Source organism: Sinocyclocheilus rhinocerous, unplaced genomic scaffold (assembly GCF_001515625.1).
Source record: "Sinocyclocheilus rhinocerous isolate Xijiao unplaced genomic scaffold, SAMN03320098_v1.1 scaffold2664, whole genome shotgun sequence".
NCBI classification, from domain to species: Eukaryota; Metazoa; Chordata; class Actinopteri; order Cypriniformes; family Cyprinidae; genus Sinocyclocheilus; species Sinocyclocheilus rhinocerous.
In genome coordinates, this window is record NW_015635763.1 from 138,323 (window position 1) to 164,137 (window position 25,815).

At 37.8% G+C, this 25,815-nt stretch overlaps 1 protein-coding gene and 1 long non-coding RNA gene across 3 annotated transcripts in view; one reads left to right on the forward strand and one right to left on the reverse strand.

Moving 5' to 3' along the window:
• Positions 1-25,815, reverse strand: part of LOC107747454 (methylcytosine dioxygenase TET3-like) — a 45,348-nt gene that overhangs the window by 12,733 nt on the left and 6,800 nt on the right. The window contains exon 1 of one of the 2 annotated variants that reach the window (XM_016561959.1): positions 2,989-3,192. The exons of the other annotated variant lie outside the window; for it this stretch is intronic. Within the exon in view, the coding sequence (XP_016417445.1) occupies positions 2,989-3,030 (42 nt within the window). The 5' untranslated portion in view covers positions 3,031-3,192. Of the gene's footprint in view, positions 1-2,988; positions 3,193-25,815 lie in introns of those variants that run through there. 2 annotated transcript variants of the gene reach the window in all.
• Positions 6,621-25,815, forward strand: part of LOC107747457 (uncharacterized) — a 21,779-nt gene continuing 2,584 nt past the window's right edge. Inside the window, exon 1 of the long non-coding RNA XR_001640804.1 lies at positions 6,621-6,700. This is a non-coding gene — a long non-coding RNA (uncharacterized LOC107747457). The remainder of the gene's footprint in view (positions 6,701-25,815) is intronic.

Below are 25,815 nucleotides of genomic sequence, written 5' to 3' on the forward strand. Positions count from 1 at the left end.
CGGTGATACCGGTATTACCGGTGTTGTCACACGTCGATTAACCGGTGGGAAAATTTCCTCACCATCACAACCCTGCAACTGTTATTACTGGGGGGAATAGGAAGAGAATAGTAATTGGCTCTTCTGATGTTCCCATCCAGTAGTGAAACAAAAACGGTCAGCATCAGATGCTGAGTGAAACTACTTTTTAATAACAAAGTAGTCTGGATAGGGATCTAATGGGAGGCCTTTGTAAATGTTCAGATCTTTTGCTTCTTGCAATACAGAAGTCCAAACTTTTGGTGTTATCGGCAAATCATGCCTGCTGAGCATGAGGCTTAATTCAGTAGAAATGTGATGAACACTATGAAAACACAATGAAAATGAGACTCTGTAGACATGAAGGTTGTAAGTTAGAGGTAGTTTGTTTGTGCAAATTCTGGGTAAACTTGCAAAGTAAATCCAAAGCTGTTGTTTTTCAGGAAAAACAGCCCTGATAGACCTGAGCTCTTGAGTTTACACTGTCATTTTCTAGGAAAAGCTTGCAGTTAAAACAACCTTTTGTAGATGGGTGATAAAGGGAGTAAAGTGCGTACAACACACAGTTACATATTTCATACATGGACACTTTAGCTGAGTATCTAAAGAGTTGGAGCAATTATTCCATCTAATTAAACATGAAAATCAGTAGACCGGCTAATTACAGGTCAAATGCAATACTGTGACAGCTTTTTGCCTTGTTTACTGGACAATGTAATATAAAAAGTGAAAATGTGCCATGGAGAGCTATCTGCACGTGTAATAAACTTGGCGAAATATAAAATTGCTTTATTAAAGCAATATGCCACTTGAGAGGCTTTTATCATGGGTACAGATGTTAAAATCCTGTAAAACCACTACAATTCACTTTGGGTTGGTTGTTGCTTATACTGTATATTAATAATGGCAGGAATAGCAATATGATAAAACAGTTAAAATGACTTTTTTATGTATTTTTATTCATATTCAAAGACGACATTAAATGAAATCCTATTTGTTTACTAAATGTATGTTATTGATATTATAGTAAACAATTCATGCATATGCTTAATTTTCTTTTCTTTTCCTTTTGACCTTGTGACTTTAAATCAGAATGTCATAAACCGATCTTCCGGTGAACCAACAGACTTCTTTCTGGTGATATATGCAAGACATCTCCAATCATTTTGTTTGCTTAAACCCCTCCCTCAATGCAAGTTCGCATTCAGATCTGCCATCACAATAAACTTATTAAAAATGTATACTAACCATTCATTTATTTAGAATGATATAAATTAAGAAACAGAATAAACAATTCTTCTGCCAAGTAAAATTGTTCATGAACCTGACTATTTATGGTTGCCATACAAAACACAGAAACTTGGCACATAAATTCAGATTATGTGGTCCCAGTTGCAATTTACAATATCTTTAAACAAGCCTAATCCAAACAGGATTTAGAATTAGAACGGTATGTTTAATAATGAGCCATTTTAATTAGATTTCTGACTTGAATAAAACCAGTCTATTTAAATGTTATGAAAAAAGAAAATTTTTAAGGTTACCTGACCAAACATTTTTTACAGTGTAAATGTTTAGTTTATTTAGTTTAAGTAGTTTATTAAATATAATTAAGTTTATTACCAATAAGTGTGTACTATAAATCATGTTAAAATCTGAAGAATTCAGCAGAAAAAAAAAACAAAAAAAACAAAACACAGATTCAGTCTGTGCCTGATTATAAGCAGACCTACAACAACCAACTGCTCAAATTACAGTATCATGGTAACAGTGTCCAAAACTTTTCTGTTTATAAATAAACGAAGAAAGTGTATAAAGAAAGTAAACAAATCTCCTCAGACGGCTGCACACTTCTCTTGAATTCCTATGGCTCAAAAACAGCAACGTCCTAACACACACAGTAGAAAATGTGCTTTTTATTGAAAACATCACTAGACGTTAAGAGAGACGGTTTGCTCATTCTCTGCACGTCAAACGTTAGTCTCTCACAGCAGTGCCTCCACGGCTTTGTTCTTGATTTGTTGTATCTGAAGCCTTGAAAACTCAAAAGTCACACTTGACTTTGTCTTCTTTTCATTGTAGTAAAAACTCCCCCAGAAACACACACACACCCCTAGCAACAGCGCACGTACTGCCAGAATCCCTAGAAGCCTCCCTCAGGAAGCGTTACCAGGGAAAGTCAGAGCAGAAGGGGAGTATCCAACCCAAACAGAGGGTGAGGAGGAGAGACCTGACACCCAAGAGCTTCCACACCACACGCTCATTCAAAAACACAGCTACGAGAGAATAACACGGAGGGTAGACGCAAAATAGCATCTTTTATCACGGCTTTAGAATTTAGCAGGTACTCTGAGAAGTTAACCATCATCCCCAAAACTCAAACGTGCATCTTTATGCCAAGTTACTCGCTAACGAAACCCCTTCTGAACACATCAAAGCCAGTAGTTTTGCTCAAACTGCTTTGCCTGCACACCTTCACAAACCCTCGCTGTTATGCGAAGTCTAAAAATGCACGCTTCCTTCCTGCAGCGCGTGTGTAGTTTCTCTGAAGTTTTTAGGTTTTTTTCATTCATACGCTGCTGCTTTTCTGTTTCTGAACTTCTGTACTGAGAAAAAAAAAAACTCGCGGCGCAGGTGAACACACACTCGCAGCTGCCCCTTCAGCCAAGCTAAACTCTTAGACACTGATTTGAGATGCTGCATCAAAAGAAGCGGAGAGCACAAAGTGTTCTGAACTTGAGAAAAACGTGGGAGTCTGTTACCTTAAAACCTTGCTTTTTTCTGCGGTTTGGAAATATCCTTGCACCCTACCTTGAAAAGGGAACCAAAACATGAGCCGAGGCACATTACTGATGATGCAGCAATGACAACAAGAGCATAAACACACACACAAAGCTGCCATCGCACACACACTCTCCCAGGAGCATCTGTTTGGGACAATAGCCATTAAAAGCCAGTCTGGGATTGTACCTTCTCATTCCTCAGAGGCAGACCCTCAATTTTGGGCAGCATAATCCTAAAAGGTAGCCATCTTGCCTCCCTCGGCTTCAGAAGAATAAGTGGCCGTAGTGGCAGATGCAGCGCGAGCAGCACAGGTTTGCATGATCAGTGCAGAGGAGAGAGGCTTTGGATCGCCGCTGCCGCACACAGCTGACGCATGCCTCTCGCAGACGCAGACAGCACCCCGTCAGCCAATCGCGAAGGGACTCTAGCGGCTTGTAAATGTATCAGCCATGCCTAGACCCTCCTAAACAAAGGATCCCCTATGTGGTTTCTTACTCTACGAGTACGCACGAGGGAGAGCGATAAGCTGCGGTCCGGACACTCACGACACCGGACTGGAGTTCAAAGCCGTCGGGGAGGGAGGGGGAGAGAACAGGAAAAGTGGTCTTCGCAAGCAGGAGCACTATTTTTAGAAGCACACAAAAGCTTCCAAGCACATTACGAGCCATTTTGGTCTTATTATATTAACGGTGCGGTGCACTATGCGAAATAACTAATTATAATAGAATTTTAATAATAATTACAAATAATAATAAATAATGAATGAATAATAATCTAATTAAAATAGAATTGCACCCTATATATTATATATTTTATGTTTATTTAGTTTTTCATTGTATATTTTATCTCTAATCATCTTATATATTGACAGAAATTGTGATTTTAATGATAATTAAACATATTTATAAATCTAATTAATTAATAATGCTCTTAAAATTGAATTATATTCTATATATTCCATATTTTGTATGTTTGTGTATGTATGTATATATATGTATATAACAACATAATTAAACATAATGATAAATATAATTAACCCTAAAGTTAAAATAGAATTATATTCTATATATTCCATATTTTGTATGTGTATTATATTTAAGTGTGTTCTTTTTAATAATCTTATATATTGACAGAAATTATAGATACAGTAATTATATTTCATATAGATTATTTCTTATTATATAATAATTATAGAGAAAGTGGTCTTTGGAAGCAAATTTGCTATTTTTAGAAGCACACACAAGTTTTCAACCACATTAGGAGCCATTCTGGCCTTGTTATATAAATATACAGTGGGTACGGAAAGTATTCAGACCCCCTTAAATTTTTCACTCTTTGTTATATTGCAGCCATTTGCTAAAATCATTTAAGTTAATTTTTTTTCCTCATTAATGTACACACAGCACCCCATATTGACAGAAAAACACAGAATTGTTGACATCTTTGCAGATTTATTAAAAAAGAAAAACTGAAAAATGCTCAGTATTTAGTAGAAGCACCCATTTGATCTAATACAGCCATGAGTCTTTTTGGGAAAGATGCAACAAGTTATTCACACCTGGATTTGGGGATCCTCCGCCATTCCTCCTTGCAGACATTAATGAGGAAAAAAAATTAACTTAAATGATTTTAGCAAATGGCTGCAATATAACAAAGAGTGAAAAATTTAAGGGGGTCTGAATACTTTCCGTACCCACTGTATATAACGTGAAATTACTAACAATAATTCAATTCTAAATATTATTTAATTTAGAAATAGATTAATAATAGCTAAAAATAATCATTAAGACAATTATGAATAATTAACATGATTAAAATAGTTTAAATAGTTCATATTTTTATTTATATGTTTTCATTCTAATAATATTATATAGTGTCTGAAATAATAAATCAAATATTTCTTATTAAGTGATAAACTCTGTGTTTTTAGAAGCACAGGAAAGTTCCCAAGCACATTAGCATTCATTTTTCTTATTATATTAATGGTGCATTATGTGAAAAGGTATTCCCATGACAAATGCAGAGCGGCAAACACCGCATTTATATCTTAAATTACAAAAAAATAACCCGTTACTTTATTTGTAGGGTAATCACCTCTATTCTTGCTTTAAAAATGTTAAAGAATAAATCTAAAATAAACATTTAAATATTCTAAACAAAATAATAATACAGCTTAGGTGATCTATGATGGAATCCAACATGGATAATGTGTTCAAAATAACAAGGAACAAAGCCGAAGTGCACGAGTATGACGAAGCGTGCTGCCACACAGCTGTTTTCATAAATGACGTCACAGCAAGGAGCGTCACGCTCTCCTTCTTCTGGGAGGATGTGAGACGCTTCAGGGCAGGCAGTCGTGCTCTCGGTCTCTCCATGGAGACGCGTTTAGAGTGGATGTGACAGCGCAGCCGCAGACCCTCCACCGCTGCACTGCAGCTGTCACACGATGTTCTGTTCAGCCCAGTCTGCAGACACACACCAACCTCCACACACAAACATTTGGCTGAGGAGGTCAGATGAGGACAAGGGAACGCAACAGCTACTTTTAGCACTAGCACAGCTACTGAATACAAAGACCAGGGAGCCAGCGGATACAAATGCAACTATTATTTCACATATCTTCTGTATGCAACTGTATTATTTTACATAATATATCTTTGATATATTACCTATAAATACATGTCTGTGTTAGTGCATGCATCATTATAATTACTTTATTCATAAATATACATATGTATATATGCCTCAATTAAATACTGTAGGCAGCACACTGTTTCACTGAAAAAGACAGTATTTGTTGAGTCAATACGAAATGACTTTGTACAGTAACTCAAGGTCGTAAAACAGGTTATATTTTGACTTAATGGCCGTTGTATGTTAAACTGGTCTGTCTGGATGACTTCGTTTCGATGAATGTGACCCATTTCTTTTTGCCAATTAATATCACTACACTTTTTTTATGAACAAACCTGATTTTTACTTTTTTATCATTTTCTAAAGGAATCTTGCCTATATGAAAGTCCATATGGTTCTAAACTAAGACATTTCAACTAATCCTCACTCCAGATGAAACTTTACTCCAAAGCGTAACATGCATAATAGACTGACTGTCTCTCTGTGAGCATTTGTCTAAAGCAGCCATCCATAATAAGCCTGCCTGCTGTGTCCAGTGATGGCTGAGTATTGTTGCTGTGCTTTGTGTGATAACATGTGAGGTGGCTGATGGAAATCGGTTTGAGTCGTGCAGTGAGTCAGCTGCCTTGAGACAGTTTTCTTCACGCTCGCATCAACGGACAATGGAGTTGTGGTATTCTCTTTGACAACGGACATAAAGGCTGAATCTGGTTAATATTCTGAAGACTTCTGAATGCTACATAATGGTACAAGTGACAGTGCATTTCACAAGTGAAACCAGTAGTTTTTGTGGGACTAATACAAATATTATCCCTAGCATGTTTCATGTCCTTCACTTTGACAAATCATTTGCCTTAAAGTCCCCCTGTGGTGAAAATCAAGTTTTTTATGTTGTTTATTTGTCTATGTGTTGTTTTTAATATGCTTTTAGACAAACCATGTGCCAATCCATTTATCAACACCATTGCTGAGTATTTTCTCCTTAAAACTGTAGTTTCCCAAAGGCAGTCACAGAAACGCGGTTTGAAACTTTGTTTTGCTACTTCACAAAACTCAATAACCAGTCTCGTCAAGGGATCCTATCCTTAGCATATCATTAACTGTGCTGCAAAGCAGAGGGTCTAGTGAGAAGGCAGCCAGGTTAATCCGGTAACAGTTATATTTTTTTCTGTAGATGTTTTGCCATCTTCACGATGTCATGTGCTGTTAGCACTTATTGATTTGTATTTAGAACCGCTAACTTGAATAATAACCCGCGGCAGCAGTGTAAAAGTAGCCCGGAGTCAGACGCACCTCTCCTGCATTGACATCCGCACATGGCTCATGGCTGGCTACTGTGTGACTGAGTGGAGGCGGGGCTAATTTGCGTATTCATAGATCCGCGTATAGTAAATGAGGCAAGGGTGTAGAGTTGCATTCAAGCTATTTTAAGGCATGAGAAAATTATTTTCACAAGAAAAAATTTTTAAATATGTCATTTTTATGATCAAAGATGAGTTTTAAAGGATACATTTTTTGACTACAGGGGGACTTTAAAAAAAAAAAAGTCTTGTTATATTTTCTTAAAGGGATAGTTCACCCAAAAACAAAGATTCATTCACTTGCTTTCATGTCAGGTTCAAAACCTATACAGTGACCAATGCTGTCTCTATCGATTCTATTGAATGGAAAGAGCAACTTGGACATTCTGCTAAATTTCTTCTTTTGTGTTTCACAGAAGAAAGTCAAACGGGTTTGGAACGACATGGAGGTGAGCAAATTTTGACAGAACTTTCATTTCTATTTTGGCTTAATCTTCTGTTATGCCAAATTTACACTGCAAACTTCTGAAGTGGCTTTTATTTGTCTTTACACAGACTATTTAATGCTGCTCAGAGTTGGAATGAATGCATTTACACTGCAATTACGACTGTATACTTCGATATTAGGGGCTGAGGTGGGTTTGAACAGGCATAATTTAGTCTGGCTTTTATGCGTCATTGCATCTTTACATTGAATTTTGAGCAGTCACTGAGCAGCCTTAACTCATCTGTGTAAAGATGTCTTTTGGAGCAATGTTAACTTATAGAAAGTGCTTTTCTTTTCCAGTACCCAAAACTCCTCCTTTATTTGTCTTTCCTCACGTGTGATTCATTGCCAATTGCAGAAACATATCCATATGGTGAGCTTTAAAAAGCTGCCCAGCCTTCATTAGTCACAAGCAGCCCATGTATAAATCTCATGAAGTGCTGGCAAACGGCCCCTACACCAGTGCATGATGTCGAGGTGTCAACTGCTCACCAATGGCTCAAACTAATAAAACACCAGCCACAATTTAGCATGTCAGGAGATTAAAGGAGAACTTCAACTCCTTTTATCACTGTAAGGAAGGAATAAACAGTGTGTGGTAAATGGATGGATATGGGTAAATCTACAATTGACACTTCGCAAAGACCCGCCCCCCTAAGTTACTGTTGCTATATCCGACAAGTCATGCCGCTCTCACACTACACATGTTCGCATGCAGTGGAAAATACATCGCAGAGCAAACAGAACACTGACAACACGCCAACAGACAAGACTGCAAGCAGGTTACTTCTGGTATGAAACAAAGTCTTATCTTTCTAATTTTGTCATTTTTTTAAGAAATTCAAACAGTAAATACCAATTTGTGGCTCTTTAATGTGTCGTAACAGATCACTGTATTGCCTCAGTTCAAGCGGCACTTGAACCAATCCTCTTTTAATATTTACTTCAAGCACAAAATAAACATGAATGAACATCAGAAGCTATTTTATTTCAATCGCGGAAAGATGTCAATACACACCATTTTTCACGTTTTAAAGGGGTCATATGATGCGATTTCATTTTTTCCTTTCTCTTTGGAGTGTTACAAGCTCTTAGTGCATAAAGAACATCTGTAAAGTTGCAAAGACTAAAGTCTCAAATCCAAAGAGATATTCTTTATAAAAGTTAAGAGTCAGCCACGCCTACCTAAAACAGCTCGTTCTAACACACCCCCACATATCTACGTCAAAGGCTCTGTGTGATTCGTTGTGAAAGCTTGGCCTTCCAAAAGAGGACGATATCACTTCGTCATGCCTGGAGCTAACACATTTCATTACACCAAATACACAATGTTCTTTTTAGCAACATCATATGACCCCTTTAAGTCCACCCACGTTAATCTACTCTCCTGTCTGGTTTGTTTGTTGGACAAAAATGGCAGATTTGTGGTCTCTGTGAAGGGTCAATTAGGGAATTTTTGACTTCTTGAAATCTTGGGGAAAATAATTGCTTCATGTTAAAACATTAATCTGATCAGGACCTTGATCAATGTTCAAGTGGATTTCGGTATAATGTGGGATTCTAAATAACTAACATTGTGTGTAATGGCCACAATGTATGATGATAATGACATTTTTCACCTTTTGGAGAAAAAGCTGAACAAGCTGTAAACTTGCTAACATAATCAGTTTCTTAGCAGTCATTTATATAAATTGTGAAATGACTTCTGAATTAAAATTGGTAATAACACCTACATGTAAAAACATTTAAGTTAATAATATTTCTGATCTTCAAATGGTCACTCCGCTGGATGTACTACCCTGTCACTTCTTATTTCCATCATAATCAAATAAAAACTTTTTGGGGAGAAAAAATGAATGCTGCTGGATATGGATATTTAGGTCAATAATTCTTTGTTATTTAAAAAATTATTTTTATTCTTAAATGCCAAAATGAACTCAAAATATGAATTTAGATCTTAAGTTAAAATAGACTTTTCTTGATTATAACTTTAAAAACACACAATATAAAAAGTCTATAATTAACTTATCCTCTAAAATGGAAATTAATTTTTGTTTTTTAACGTTTTTTTTTTCCATTCTTTTTTTCCCCATTCAAACAAATGTACCCCAATCAAAGAAACACCCATAAATGGTGGCAATATCCTCTCTTTCAGGAAAGCATGACTCTATGTTTGGATACATCCCTAAAGTCACACATATTTTATTAACCCCAGACGGAAGGAAAAGTCAGCCTGAGCAAGAGGCGAGAATCCTAATCCCCTCTAAAAAGCAATAAAACAATGTATTTATTGAGTAAATACAGTTCTTAACTCAATAACCCACTGGAGCCTGCTAATATGCATAGTTAATATGCAGTGTGAGAAAGTGTTTTCTCTTAACAAATTCACGGTGGTCAAGTAAAAGCTTAATTCTGGACATTAAATTAGTAAACTCGTTGCTAATGCGGCCCTCATACATCCTACACAATCAGTTTTTGCATATAATGCAAAGTGTTATGCATTTCTGCATACACAACAACAAAAATATGCATCAAAATATCTCAGAGCGGACAGTTTTGCTCAACAAGATTTCCTCCGTCAGGAGGGAAGTGTGTGTGAACACAGGAAGACTAACTGGTGGTTTGCTCTGCACTCAGATAACAAGGAAAAAACTGAGGGAGAGCCGACAAAGTCCATCAAGGACAATTCAACGGATGGACCTGGCGTCTGCAATTACAAATATAACTAAAAGGCAGTTGCCTGATAACCATGTTTGTGCCTGTGTCATGACTTTATTTTAAGCTATGATGATTCATATCACACAGTAAAACCTGTTTAGCTCTTGGGGAAGGATTAACTTGAGTGAATAGTGTAAGAACACCTGGGACTCCTCAAAAGAAACTGAACGATTCAATCCATTGGCTTGCTCGGAGGGCTGACATTGAAATTTAAATCACTATTCAACTGTAAAGTTGTGAGGACTGTGCAGAAATTTTCCAGTACTACCATACTCCTCCATGGCAACTAATGTGGGAGTGTAAAATGCTTTAAGACTTCCTATTTTCAGTGCTGACAGACATTAATCTTAGGTTTGCTTAGATGTGATGAAATACTCTGAGATGAGAAATGCTGAATGTTGTATAGTCTGGACTGTGTGTTGCTCTTGAACAAGTTTCTCCATGTTTGGTCTACCTTATAAAGTAGTCTAGTCACAATGGAAGGCCATTTTCACTAATTTATATTTTGCAAGGTGACCTTATAGCTTTGAACTGATACTTTATATATTGTAATAAATTCAAATTGTGAGAGATAAAAGCTCAATTACAGGAAAATGGCCAATTTGAAAGAAATGTGCAAGATATACAGTTACATGTCTTGCACCAATACTTTTTTGTATTTGCATTTTCATATCTCACAATGTACCTTTGTATTTTGCAATATGACATTATGGGCCAGTTTTACTAACAGCTTGCGTCAGCGCAAACAGTCTTTTGGCATTAAAATTGTACTGTCAGGTTTTACCTAGCGGCAACCTTCCGGTCTCTCTCGTGAAACCAACACGGAAGTGACTAAAACTGCAATTCATCGACTGAACGCTAGAGGCTGGCTGCAAATGGGAGTCAGTCCCATAGACTCCCCATGTTAAAATGCCCAACTTTACAGCAAAAAAAAAACATGTTTACAGCCAGGTACAAAAAGTGGTTTTGGTCTATATAGCTAATTTTGCCCTTCACGACAAGCTGTCACCACCGTCGAGCTAGGTGGGCGTGGTTTCAGCAACCAGCTTCCGCCTCTTTGCCCATTTTCGATTTTCCGGGAGTGACGCGCTGCCAAGATGGCGACGGCCGGCTCCGCCTACTTTAGGCTTCAAAAACGCTCTTCGGAAAACTACGGGTGACGTCATGTTTTTATTCAGCCTATGGGTTTTACTAAAGACGCGCAGTGATGAATTAGCGCTTAAAAGGCGTGGACACAGTTATTGTTGCGCTTGACCTTATTGAATATGCTCATCAAATTACTGGCATTTGCACCATTATTTACAACCCAAAAAAGCATTTCTTAAACTATTTTGCACTTGAAAAGGCTGCAATTATTGTTGCTAGCAGGAAGGCACCGCAGAGAAGGGTAGAAGGGAGACAATTTTTCCACACATATTAATTTATTTTGAATGCCAGAAGAACACATTATCTGAATATATCATTTGCCAAGACATGTTATTTTTAATTTGCTTCAGGAAATAAAAGACAACTTGGAACCCTCAACTAGGAGTCACGCAATACCAGGTCTATCAAAGATTCTAGCAAACCTTCATTTTTTGTCCTCCGGTTCTATTCAACGTACCGTGGCTTCTTTATTTCTTTATTTGCGAATACACTAATTTGCGCTACGCTTGGTATATTGTGTTGGTCGATATGTAAATGAGATGTTGCATCTGTGTTCTTTAATTTGCGCATTGTTAGTAAATTACCCGCAGAAATTTCCCCTCTCATGGCGCAGTTTTGGAATTGCGCTCTCATGCAAATTTGCCCTGTTTAGTAAAACTGGCCCTATATCTTATAATTGCAACTGTATGTATTATAATGTGACCAGTGGCGTTCCGTCCATATAAGCTGCGAATGCTCCGCATACCCAGGCCATTTGAGAGAATAAGTTCATGGATAATTCATATAAACATGATTACAAGTTGATCCCTTGGGGGGTCAGTCCCATAAACTCCCCATGTTAAAATGCCCAATTTTACAGCAGAAAAAAATGTGTTTACAGCCTGGTACAAAAAGTGGTTTTGGTCTATATAGCTAATTTTGCCCTTCATGACAACTGTGAGGGGGGTGAATTTTTTTATAACTCATCCGTTTAAATTATATTAAGCCTTGCATAATTAAGGGCGTGGCCACTTGAGTGACAGGTGGATTGCCGCTGCTGTCACCACCATCGAGCTAGGTGGGCGTGGTTTCAGCAACCAGCTTCCGCCTCTTTGCCCATTTTCGATTTTCCGGGAGTGACGCGCTGCCAAGATGGCGACGGCCGGCTCCGCCTACTTTAGGCTTCAAAAACGCTCTTCGGAAAACTACGGGTGACGTCATGTTTTTATTCAGCCTATGGGTTTTACTAAAGACGCGCAGTGATGAATTAGCGCTTAAAAGGCGTGGACACAGTTATTGTTGCGCTTGACCTTATTGAATATGCTCATCAAATTACTGGCATTTGCACCATTATTTACAACCCAAAAAAGCATTTCTTAAACTATTTTGCACTTGAAAAGGCTGCAATTATTGTTGCTAGCAGGAAGGCACCGCAGAGAAGGGTAGAAGGGAGACAATTTTTCCACACATATTAATTTATTTTGAATGCCAGAAGAACACATTATCTGAATATATCATTTGCCAAGACATGTTATTTTTAATTTGCTTCAGGAAATAAAAGACAACTTGGAACCCTCAACTAGGAGTCACGCAATACCAGGTCTATCAAAGATTCTAGCAAACCTTCATTTTTTGTCCTCCGGTTCTATTCAACGTACCGTGGCTTCTTTATTTCTTTATTTGCGAATACACTAATTTGCGCTACGCTTGGTATATTGTGTTGGTCGATATGTAAATGAGATGTTGCATCTGTGTTCTTTAATTTGCGCATTGTTAGTAAATTACCCGCAGAAATTTCCCCTCTCATGGCGCAGTTTTGGAATTGCGCTCTCATGCAAATTTGCCCTGTTTAGTAAAACTGGCCCTATATCTTATAATTGCAACTGTATGTATTATAATGTGACCAGTGGCGTTCCGTCCATATAAGCTGCGAATGCTCCGCATACCCAGGCCATTTGAGAGAATAAGTTCATGGATAATTCATATAAACATGATTACAAGTTGATCCCTTGTCATTTTAAATGTAACTTAAAGCTTAAAGAGTTAGGAATAAGTACGTACAATGATTTATTTGCCAAACGGCAGAAATTTTGTTTAAATCTACCAGTTGCAGTTGCTTCCGGGCGAGCAGATTCTCCGCAGCTTTCTCGCCTCCGCTCTGTTGCTATGACTCGTCAGGATTATAGCGCGTTCTCAGTGATTTGCTGGTCTGCGGCAGATTTAATGTGCGAGGTAAGCTGTCCGCAAAGCGCTCGCCCAAGTGGAAAAATGTGCTGTTGCTGTCAGATCTCGATTGCTGAAAATCACATTGTGTTTGATGCAAAACCAACTCGACTAAATCAAAAGAAAAAAACACTGTAACTGTATATTTTTGTTTTCTCAAGCAAAGCAAATTTTAAAAGTCCACTGAAAACATATCTTTTTACATTTTTGGTCATATAGACAACGTATGTTGAAGATATACGTTATTGTCAACGTTATTGCCTAAGCGGTAAATTAATTTTTTTTTTTTATAAAAACGTGGGCTATATAAAATTTGTATAATAACAAACATCATATTGTTCCCTTTGTTTTGCGTATGCTCGTGTTGCTTACAGTTAAAGTCCTTCTCTGATTTTATTATTGTTTGCAAGGTTGCAACGTTACTTTGCAATATTTTAAATATTTTTTGGTATTTTGCATGGTCTGTTATTGGAGTAGTGTCACCCGGGTGGGAATTTTAACTCCTATTCACTGGGAATAAAAATTGCATTCGAATAATGGATAAACTTGAAATGATAGAAGGATTGGAGATGAATTTCATTTACAAATAAGGTAGGAAATGTGCATACTTTTAAATCGACACCTGCCACGGTGTTTCTTAGCTATTTGTCATCTGTGATCCCTTTTGAGTGTCCTAAAAGCCAATGGGGGGGTCTTATCACTCAGCACACCCGGTTAAAAAAGTCACCGCTCGCCACTGGATGTGACTATATCTTGCGATTTTGACTTCTGATTGTCGCATGTCAACTTGACTTTGTCTCACAATTTTGACTGTAATATGTCAGAATGTGATAATTGATTGTGAGATAAAATTAAGAAATAAGGTTGCAATTTTTATATTTTCTTTATTATTTTAACTTTTACTGTATCTCACTTATTACATTTAGACAGTCATAAATGTGATATATAGTCACATTACACATTTAAGCAACAAGAGGAGTAAAAAAGGTAATTGTGAGATAAAGTTATTTTAATGTTGTCATATTTTTTTATTTTCATAATTATAATTTTAATTTTTACTCTGAGGTGGAAGCAGGTTTCCATAAGTTATAGTGTAATACCAATCAGATTTATAATAATTTGAGAGGCCACTTTGATATTTTGGTTCATCCTAGGTAGCACCAGATGCAGCCTACCTTTTAAAATAAATACATAAAAGAGAAGCACTTATCTTTTTTTCTTTTGTAAACTGATGTGTACTCAGATGAATATAGCCCAAATAAAATAATAAATGAAAATGCCTTTGGACAGTGCCATGATACATCACCTTGTGCACAGAGGTGGCTAATGGTGTCAGATGTTGTTCTGGGCTTGGATTTCTGTTGTTTGAGGGTGTGATGGAAGCATTACAAGGTGTTGAGGAAGATCAGAGATCATATCACACTGGTCAGAGAAAGAGCTGATGCAGAGGCATTCACTCATACTGACATTTCACGATTCCTTTGCTTACTTTCTTACACTTCAGCCTCCTACCAGCTGTACTCGCTTGCCTGGCTCACCAACACTCTCACTAGCTCCTGCCAATGATCCTACACAGGCACAGCATTACAGCCCCTGCCCACAGGCTCCAGGAAAAACTTTTTGCTGGTGATTTAACTACATGAATATAACATTAACATCATCCTACCTTATTCTAAACAGTTCCAGATCCAAAATCTCACTGCATGAGCCATGTTTCAAAACACACAGCTGTGATCACACAGTTGAATTTTATATACACCAAGTAAGCGGTTTTTGAGTTTTTGAGAAAAACAGGCAAAAATCGCGGTTGCTGCGGTTCTTGCATTCCTCGTTTGCTCGTCAATAGCGCGGTATTGCGATATTGCGGTTATCGCGACAGCCCTACCATGTCATCTGCTGGTGTTAGTCCACTGTGTTTTCTGAAGTCCACAGTCAACGCAGCCATCTACCAGGAAATTTTAGAGCACTCCATGCTTCCTTCTGCTGTACCACAGAATTACTTAATTATTAATTGAACATTGGTTACTTTTGTTGTTGTTGCAACATTTTAATGAAGGCAATAAGGCACTTGAGGCTGTGCTTTACCATTTTTTACCATGGGTAAGGCCGTTATGCCTATTTACTCCACTCATCTGTAGTAAAATCACTGTAACGTGTGATCTCTCATGGCTTATTGCTTTTAAAAAGCCTATTCATTTTATTAACTGCATAACAATCCACATTGTAATAATGTCCTGAGGCATAAGTGTGAATGCTGGGTATTTTCTTATGATGTCCTTAATTAAACAATTAAGTGCCAGTCATATGTGGCTTAGAGATTCTCTCTAGTGATAAAACAGAAAATTAATAAAAGAATAACAGCTTTTTTGATAATCAATGTGCCAGTCTATTTGACATGTTTTGTTTTTCATGATCACAAAAAACACAAAGTGTCAAAGCCAGAGGTTTTGCTGCCCAAGCTGTCGAGATGATGACTAACCTCAGACACTGCTAAAAATACAGTCAGTACTCATAACTGAACATTTAAAAGGCTGTAAAAACATAAAAAATGTGTTCACCACTGATGTTTTAATTAGGGTGACCATATTTTAGTTTTCCAAAAAGGGCGGGCGGGCCGGGGGGCTGGGGAGTGGTTGTTTGGTGGTTAAACTAATGCAGAGAGCGCCCAAAGTAACGCAATCTCAAATATTAAAACTCAAAATATGTCATTTCCATACCTAATATACATATTTTAGTCACTGTTATGCATATTGATCATAAACACAGCTAAAAAGCTTCCCACAACCACCCCTCCCTCACAAAACTTAACATCTAGCACAGTTTTATCATAGGTAGAATGCAAAATGTTTCAATACAAGCATTTCAGTCAAATGTAATTTATGCAACATTTCAAACCTTTAACCCACGGGGGGAAATCAAGCCATGGCAACAGTTTAAAAGTAGCCCAGTTCAATAAAAAAAAAACACAAAAAAAACCGCGGACTCGACAACCCTGCATCCAACATGAGCTGCAGGAGTCAGATTTCACTGATCACGGGTTGAGAGGAGAGATGGCTGACAGACCATGCTGGAAGATTTGCTGCTCAACAGATCCTGAGCTCATTGACAAGTATCTGATCTTCCTTTACACAGAGCGCACGTGATCGCGAAATCGAAAGTGAACAGTGAGCGCTCATCCAAAAGAGTTTATTCTCCGCATATTGATAGCGGCCTCCTGATGCGCGAAAATTATATGCAATATTAGAATGTTTGCGGGAGTAGGCGGGACTGGACAGTCCTCGCAGGGCTCTAAAACAAAAAGCACATCATGAATGGCGTCTGTAGAAAGCAAAAGCCGAATCCCGGACATTTTGGGCAATTTAGAAATCCCGGCCAGACGCATTTTTAAGGTCCAAAAAGAGGACATGTCCGGGAAAAAGAGGACATATGGTCACCATAGTTTTAATAGCCCATGTCTTTATAGATATGACTATGATTGGAGATTTGGAGGATTTAACATTAAATGTTGACAGCAACCATTCATGATACATCATGAACCAGATGCTCATTGAAAATATCAGAGGCCAAATGGGCAGATGCTCTTGACTTAGAAGTCAAGGTGATACACGCTGATATCATGGCATATCAGCTCAGTTCTGTGGTTAATCAATGTGTTTGGCAAGTGCTCTGGAAAAGCAATAAAAGACTTACTCATCATGGAAAAACAAAAGACGCACTAGAATAATAACAGGACTCAGTAGAAAAATCAAATTGCCAAACAGGTTTTGTACAAACTTCTGAAAGTCATCAACTGTCATTCTTATACTGATTGAGGCAGAACTTGGTCCCTAATTAGAAGCCCTGGTGATGTGAGAATGTTAAAATTATTATGTAATTTCTTGTTCCCCACTGGGGAACTTACTGCTAATCAGAGCTTAATTTGTGCCGGAACAAGCTGGATCCGGCACCTCCAAATTTGTCCGAAATCCGATCCGGCATCTCATTTGACAGATCCCCTCCTCACGCGCCAATGAAAGACATTCGTGTTGACCTATAGCGTGCATGTATTTCATGAAAAAACTATTTTGAGCGTGCTTGCCGCGCATCTACATTTGACATAACAAACTTGAGCGAGCAAATAGACTCGACGTGGCTGCTCTCACAATACTGATACACATGCGTTTTCTTTCAGGTGTTTACGTTTAGTTAAAGGGTTAGTTCACCCAAAAATGAAAATTAGGCTGCGTTTTACTCACCCCCGAGGCATCCTAGGTGTATATGACTTTCATCTTTCAGACGAATCCAGTCGGAGTTATATTAAAAATTGTCTTTGATCTTTCAAGCTGTTTAATGCCACTCAGCGAGTGTTGCATTGCCTCAGTCCAAAAGAACTTAAATAAAAAGCGCCCATCCATAAAAAAAGTGTCTCACATGGCTCCGAGGGGTGATCAAAGGCCTCCTGTAGCGAATCGATGCGTTTTTGTAAGAAAAATATCCATATTCAAAACGTAATAATCACTTCGACTGGATTAACGCAGCCTAATTTTCATTTTTGGGTGAACTAACCCTTTAAGACAAAACTGACTGTGCTTACTAGGATACTCGCCAGGACGGCCATTTTGACGTCATTTTGTGTGTATTTGGCCGCGTAAGCGCAACAAGCTGCGAAAAATAACTCAATTTGGTATTAGCGAGGCAGCTTTATATACGCGTGCTTTGGACGTGACTGTGAGCACACAGAAAACCCCCTTTGGAGCACGCGAGTACCGAATGGCTTAAACTTAAAAAGATGTGCAAATGATACAGTTTTGTGACGATGCAACAATGACTCAAATTCTGTCGACTGTCCCGAAACCCGAACGAAAGTCTTGTATCGCAGCGTGCAGTAGTGCAGACGAGATACGCTGTTGTGAAGCCGCTTTGAAAGTGAGAGAGAGAAGACGCGGTATAGAGATTTGAGAGAAAAAATTAATGACTTTTCCAGGCCTGGAAATTGCTGTTTTAAAATTTCATAACTTTTCAAGTTTTTTCATGACCATAAGAAGATGCACGCTGTTAATCACGTAAGCTGGTCCTCCATTGCGCGAATGCTCCATTACCTCTCCCTCCTCTAATCACATGCCGGATTCGTCATGCCGCTTTGTTCCGGGACCTCGCAATTTACAAATTAAGCACTGCTGCCAATTGATTAGCCCATGCTAATCACACATGCTACTCAAGTTCCTACACATCCTTTGTGAAATATTGTGCCCCCACAATTTTGATAATTTTCATAAATTATTTAAAATATTAACCAATGATTAATTGTAAAAGGGTAAACTTTTATTATTCACTTAGACGTCACAAAAGAAACATTCATGAAGCTGTCTTAAAGATATCTATCCTAACCATAGTTGGTGGGTAATACTAGACTTTGATAGTAAAAATTGATAGTAAAATGTTGAGTAAAATGCAATAAAGTCTCCTTAATTCTGAAATAAATCACACTAAGGAGATGCACACATCTAGACACAAAAGAGACTCCAAAGTAGGCTAAATGTATTTAAAAAAATACAGTTTTTGTACCTTTACACTGTAAAAAGTCTTGGTTCAAAAAGTTAAATTAAAATGGTTTATAAATTACTTCATATTTTACTAGCTTTGGTCTTCAGAGATGTTTCTTTGTGCAGCGTTGTAACTTCAGAGCAAAAATGAGACGTGTTTTATACCTTTCGTTAAACTTGACTCACATTGGATAGTGTGGATAGATTCAGCCCACTGAGAGCGGCCCAGTCATTTTCTTCGTTCTGTGTTGATTGTGTGTGTGATCTGGCAAGCTCAACTGTGCAAATGGTCATATAGTATGTCAATCCTGAGCTCCATCATGTAGAATTCGTTGACACTCTCATTAGCTTTGCTCCACACACATGCCAAGATTTCTGTGGTACATCACTTTAGACTAATCCAGTACTGTGTCAAAACCATTACTCAATGTATAAGAGAGGAAATGGAAGTTGCAAAAGTTCCTTTTATTCTCAAATATGAATATGTGCTGATTATGAAAGAGGTTTAGTCACATGAAACCACAGTGACCGCCTGTGTTTACTATGTCTACTTTCTTTTTCATTCATACAGTTTTTAATTTCTGTATTTGTGAAAAAACACTATAATAGCATTTAAGAAGAGGTTGGTTCCTCTCTTTTCAGCAGGGGAAACAATCCAAAAATTGACGTTTGAAGTTTTCTTCCTATCAACAATTTAGCACTGGGGTTATAGATATTAATTACGTAGCGTTCACCCCAACTGATTTGCTGTAAGGTGAATGAGTGCTATCACTTAATCGCTTGCCTGTTCATTCAGCTCACGGCCAAAGCAACCAGTTGGCAGAGTCTACTGCTTCGATTTAAAAGCCATCATTTCAAGCCGTTTCTTTTCCTTCACACTGCAGCCAAGAAAAATTAAGCTCTTAAAATAGAAAGATTATGTCTCACAAAATGAGGGAGACAAATTTAGTCATTTCTAAAAGTGACACGGCATGTTATGATGTGAGGGTGGGGGTCAGTTATAATAATTGTTACATCCTTGCTTTTCAATGTTTGGAGGATTTGACAACAAGCCAACTAAACAAAATAGTTACATGGAGGTCCTAGTAATTTATTCTCTGCATAGTCATTTAAATCAGGACATTAGGACACGGAAGTAGTAAAAAACATCTGGCGTTCAATGCAGATCATCTGTGAACTAAACTAGCAATATAAAGCATTTGTTGTAGACCACAGCTTTAGAAATGAAGAACTTGAGGTTACCATCTTGATAAGCATACTCAATCCAAATAAACACTTCCTGGAGAAGCGAAAGTCGTCATGGTTTTCTGAGAAACTAGGTAGCGTAGCCCAGTCAGGGTAATATATATTGTTTGTCTGTAACACAAAGCAGAGCCCAGGGGAGGATGGGCTGCCTTTGGAACTGTAGAAACAAACCCTCCAGCTACAGAAAAACCCATTACTTAAAACCTTCCGATCTGCGTTTACTAATACCCCAAGTAGTGATGTGGTCCAAACACTTCTTGAGAGTAAATCAGGATATAAATTGAAGCCACTGTATTCTGAAGTGTTACCTCAGCATCCTGCCTGGCTTTGGTTCACTGTCAGACGTGATTAAAACCAGACCTGACTGAACCAACAGCCCTCTTACCCTTCGTTTTCCGCTGATTTCCGTCTTCCTCCACTGTGCCAAGCCAAGCAGCCCCCTGTGCCATTCACAAGTACACGGCAGTAGCTTCGTCTCTGAGACATGGCAAAAAACGGCAAGCAATCATAGATGAAACTTTCTGAACCAAAAGCTCAGGGTGTGTCGGTGTAGTTGGGAGTGTCCCAGCTGGATGGCAGATGTGCACAGTACACCCAGCAAAATCAGTTTTGTTTTTGTATGAATATACCTTATAATTAGGAATGGAACAAACATGATCACAAATCCCTGGTGATGTTTAAACGAACATACATGAAGTAATGGAGATTTCATCTAAATCACAAACCCAGCATAGTTCATCCCTTAGCAAAAGCTACGCTCTGAAAAGTAAACAAAACACACATCACTTATAATTGTTATGACTATACTACAGAGATGAAGGAGACGTGTTGTGGCACAGGCTGTGAGATGTGGTATGTGATCGCTTTGCTTCTAGCCCAGGGGTCATGTTGTTCGATAACACTAATTAAAGAAAGACGTAGCAAAAACACAAAGCGGATTACGTAAAAGTGACAACTGATCCCTCGTACTGGATCACAAATCACTCAGCATGTTGATATCTTTAAGTAATTATCAGTATGATAGATAAACGTCTTGTTTACAAGTCAGAGCACATGCAAGTCTTACTCATACACACGATCAGGATCATCTGATCCAGTTTGGCAGCACCAGTGTTTGTGTTTATCAGAGGTGTAAAGTATTGGAGTAAATGTAATTAGTTACTGTACTTAAGTATCTTTTTGGGTACTTTGTAGTTGTACTGAGTATCAAAGATATTAGCAACTTTTACTCTTTACTTCACTACATTTTTTAATGAGTATCTGTACTCTTTACTCCACTACATTTGAAATGAGTGTTGCAGTTACACATTAAATTTTGCATGGACCTAGCTTTTTCTGCAGCAGTTTATTTCTGCTACAAAAGACGTGATACTGCCTATTACAGATCACTGAAGGTACTGCATCTTGTGCGTTTTGCCCTTACTCACCCAAACTTGTCAACAAGGCTACTTTATGTGAATGCGAGTTCCTTAAGTATTTGTGAATCACAGGTGTTTTATATATGAGATGAGGACATGACTGCAACATTATTTTATTTATCCATTATACTGAAGAGACATTTTTGAAAGATGTTGTTTTTTGTTTGTCTGTTTGTTTGTTTTGTTTTGTAATTTTGAGGTGTTCAGTTTTATTTTGGTTTTAGAAAATAAACGTGATTGCTCTCACAAATCAACTCTTTCTTGTTTTTGTTACATATTCTCTGTGCCTTGCCCTGGACTTTTAGGTCACTTCCTGTCTCCCGTGGTGTTTGTAGTCAGTTTGTAGTCCGTTTGTTCATTGGTTTAAAATCAGATACTCTAAGACTTTTACTCAAATTGTTTTGGAATTGGTGACTTGTAACATGTAGTGGAGTAATTTTCATTGTAAGGTATCTGTACTTTTACTCAAGCATGGTTTTTAGGTACTCTTTACACCTCTGGTGTTTATTAACTTTTGACCTGATATAGTAGGTGTGGACGCAGGCTGATCCTGATCTTCTTGTCAGGACAGCCTCTTTCTTCCACATACACCCAAAGAGACTTGATTTAACCTGCTCAGGACAGAATGGAACAATATGTAACAAAAACAGAACAAACCTTAAAACTAGGGCTGCACGATATTGGAAAAAACTCACATTGCGATATTTAGTTTTTCTGCGATATACAGTATAATGCGATATAAAAAAAAAAAGTCACCAGATGACTTGAATAGCTCTATTTGGAAAAAAATAATCAATGATTGGGGTGAATTTTTAGTTTTTCTGCGATATACAGTATAATGCGATATAAAAAAAAAAAGTCACCAGATGACTTGAATAGCTCTATTTGGAAAAAAATAATCAATGATTGGGGTGAATTTGCAGGTGAGTAAATCATAGAAAATAAACAAATTACCAGTGGTGGACGAAGTACACAAATCAAGTACTTGAGTAAAAGTACAGATACGTATAATAAAATATTACTCCAGTAAAAGTAAAAGTACTCCTTTTTCAACAGCTGCAATCGGTTGATTGTAATTCGTGAATGATTCGTTTGGTGCGATTTGCGAACCGATTTAAAAGGTTCATTGAAAAGAATCAGTTCGTTCTTGAATCAGACACCGCTTCTGCGTGTCAGGGCACGTGATATATTATAAGGAGTAACGATATGTTTTAAATGTAGTGAAGTAAAAAGTACGATCTTATGCTTTGGAATGTAGTGAAGTAAAAGCAAAAGTTACTCAAAATAAAACTACTCCAGTAAAGTACAGATACTTGAAAAATTTACTTAAGTACAGTAAAACTACTCCGTTACTGTCCACCACTGCAAATTACAAGCATAGATAAATATAATAGAACAAAGATACAAATGAAATAAACAGTGCTTTACATTTTTTCAGGGAGTCTTAACAGTATTCATGTACAGAAATTGAATAATCAAATGTAAAATAGCACTGCATAGTCTTCAATGTATAAATTAAATCTAATAAATCTGTTAAAGCTACAAAAGTTATTTTTCTCTGTGTTTTGTTGTTTGATTAACATTCATGACACAGAAAGCCTCATTAAACTGCTGTGAACCAAAATACTGTTACACATCCATTTCCTTTCTCAATTGTTTACCTTCAACTAAGCCATATGCAACTTACAAGGATACTTGCAGAGACATGCATTTTGATATAATTTCGCACAAATAGACGTGGAAGTGAACGGAATTCAGTGTTCACGTGCATCTGCGTGGCTCTCATCGTGTCTACACCGGACGAGAGCGGCGCGGCGCGACAAAATACTATGAACCCATTATAATCAGTGATGCTGTCTACAGATGCGGCGCAACACGACAAATCCCAGACAGTAAACTGATGCCTCGTTCTATTTACGACGTGCTGACACAAAGTTCAAATGATTTGCAACGGTTGCTTTGTCGCGTCCAGTGTAGCTGTTGGGGCGCGACAACAGCTGTCGCGTCCGGTGTAGACACGGTGTTTGTGTGTGAGCAAAAAACGATCAGTATAAATATAACGATCAGTATACTAAACATCGCACATCCTGCGATGTGACTATCACGGATGCGCACATCGCGATATCGATGCTGAAACGATATATCGTGCAGCCCTACTTAAAACTAACCATTTTAAAATCTCTAGTATTACTAATATTCTAATAAAAAAACTAAAACTAATAAAAAAATACTTTATTGATGATGATTCTAGTTTAAGGGCCAGATTTACCAAACAGGGCAAATTAGCGTTACAGCGCAATTCCATAAAAGCGCCAATGGGAGGGGAAAATTGTGTGTGTGATTTACTGAAATGTGCACATTAAAGAACACAGACGCAGCCAGATCATTTCCATAATGACCAGCACAATCTACAAAGAACAGCGCAAATTATTGCCTGCGTTGCGCAATTTATTTTAATACTCTCCTCCCATAAATTTTGCGTCTGAAAGGGAAACTCCTACAAATGCATAGTCATACTGTTATCGATACTTGCGTTGTTTTATCTCTGTATACTTCATTGTTACCGATTAATTAAAAGCTGCTGCTTGTCATTTCCCTTCACTGAATGATGTGGCCGACGTTTGCTCGACGTGCGTGATATCCATGCACATGTGCGGTGTGTGTTTGCGTGCAATCAGTCATCGCGGCAAGAGTGAAACGTTCTAAAGTGTGGGCTCACGTTACAAAACTAAGCGACACCAGTGTCAGATGCAATATATGCAGTAGTTTAATAGTGAACGAAGGAGGCAACACTAGTAATATAATGAAACATTTACTAACAAAACACAACATCTACCTCAAGTAATGCGCTGTATTATGTCTCGCGGATCCAGCTCCAACTGAAACTTGTGAGACACATTCACATCAAATGTTGATTCAGTAGAGTTACACTCACGAGACTTATTCGCAATCACAAAAGTACATAATTTCCGCGTGATTTAAAGCCTTGCCAGTTAAACATTTCATTTGCGTGCTGTTTTAACATGTGCTTATTCAGAGCGCGTACACCCGAAGTGTCCGTACACTAAAAGGCCGGTCAAACAGCACCTGATTACTTAGTTATCTTATTTATCGTCTGATTAAGCTAATACTGTCAAAGACACTCAAGGCTTACATATAAACACAGTTAATTATGTCTAAAGTGAAAGTAAACAGTTGAGAGAAAAACAGATGCAGCTCTTAAAGCGGCAGTACTACTAAACATGCTGCCGATTGTCATTGAAGGGATAGTTCACCCAAAAATTTAAATTCTGTCATTATTTACTCAGTCATGTTGTACCAAACATGTATTAATTTTTATTTATTCCTGTGCTGAACACAAAAGAAGATATTTTGAATAATGTGGGTAACCAAACATTTGCTGGTCCCCACTGACTTTAATAGTAGGAAACAAAAAATATGAAAGTCACTGGGGACCAGCAACTGTTTAGTTTCCCACATTCTTCAAAATAGCTTTTTATATGTTCAACAGAAGAAAGAAACTCATTAAAACAACTTGAGAGTGAGTAAATGATGACAATTTTCATTTTTGGGTGAACTATTCCTTTAATGTGAAAGGGGTCATATGATCTCTTTGGAGTGTTTCAAGCTCTTGGTGCATAAAGAAAATCTGTAAAGTAGAGGACACAACTAGAAATCAGTGGTTAAGTTTTCTGTTCCGGAACAGTTCAACCCAAATATTCAGATGTGTGCAGCGCATTTTATGGAGGACGAGGACTGTTTCCTGGGAGAGTAACGTTAGCCTACAATGCCGGTGTCTGTTTCTATAAAGTGGGGCAATTCTGTTGGTGCGAGTCATGTGTGTACGAACTAAGGAGCTTCCCCTGGAACTTACGCGATCGGCAACCGGACATTTTTTGTCTTATTGCAGCTCGTCTCTGTTCTGGACTTGCACAAGCTGCGTTGCAATGCAATCATTTTCCAAAATGTAATTTATGTGAAAATATGAAGTCTGTAAATGCCCGTTAACACAGGCAATTCTACTGTTCCTAATATTCTGTATGTTGCTCAAAAACAAAATATATTGTGTTCAGCGGAAAAAAGTTTTTTTTTTTTCTGTAACGACAGAAAATCCTGTAACGACAATACCGTGTTACCGTGAAATTTTTGCTCAAAATCTCATACCGGCCCATGCCTAGTGTAGAGTAACGCTTGTTGTTTGTCGTTTCTCTGATCACAAATGCAGACATGGTTTTATGTTTACGCAGCGCGATACGCAACGTGTAAAAAGACTGTATAAGTCATTATAATCAGTAATTATGTCCCCACTGGATGCAACAAATGCCTCATTTGTAATGGGT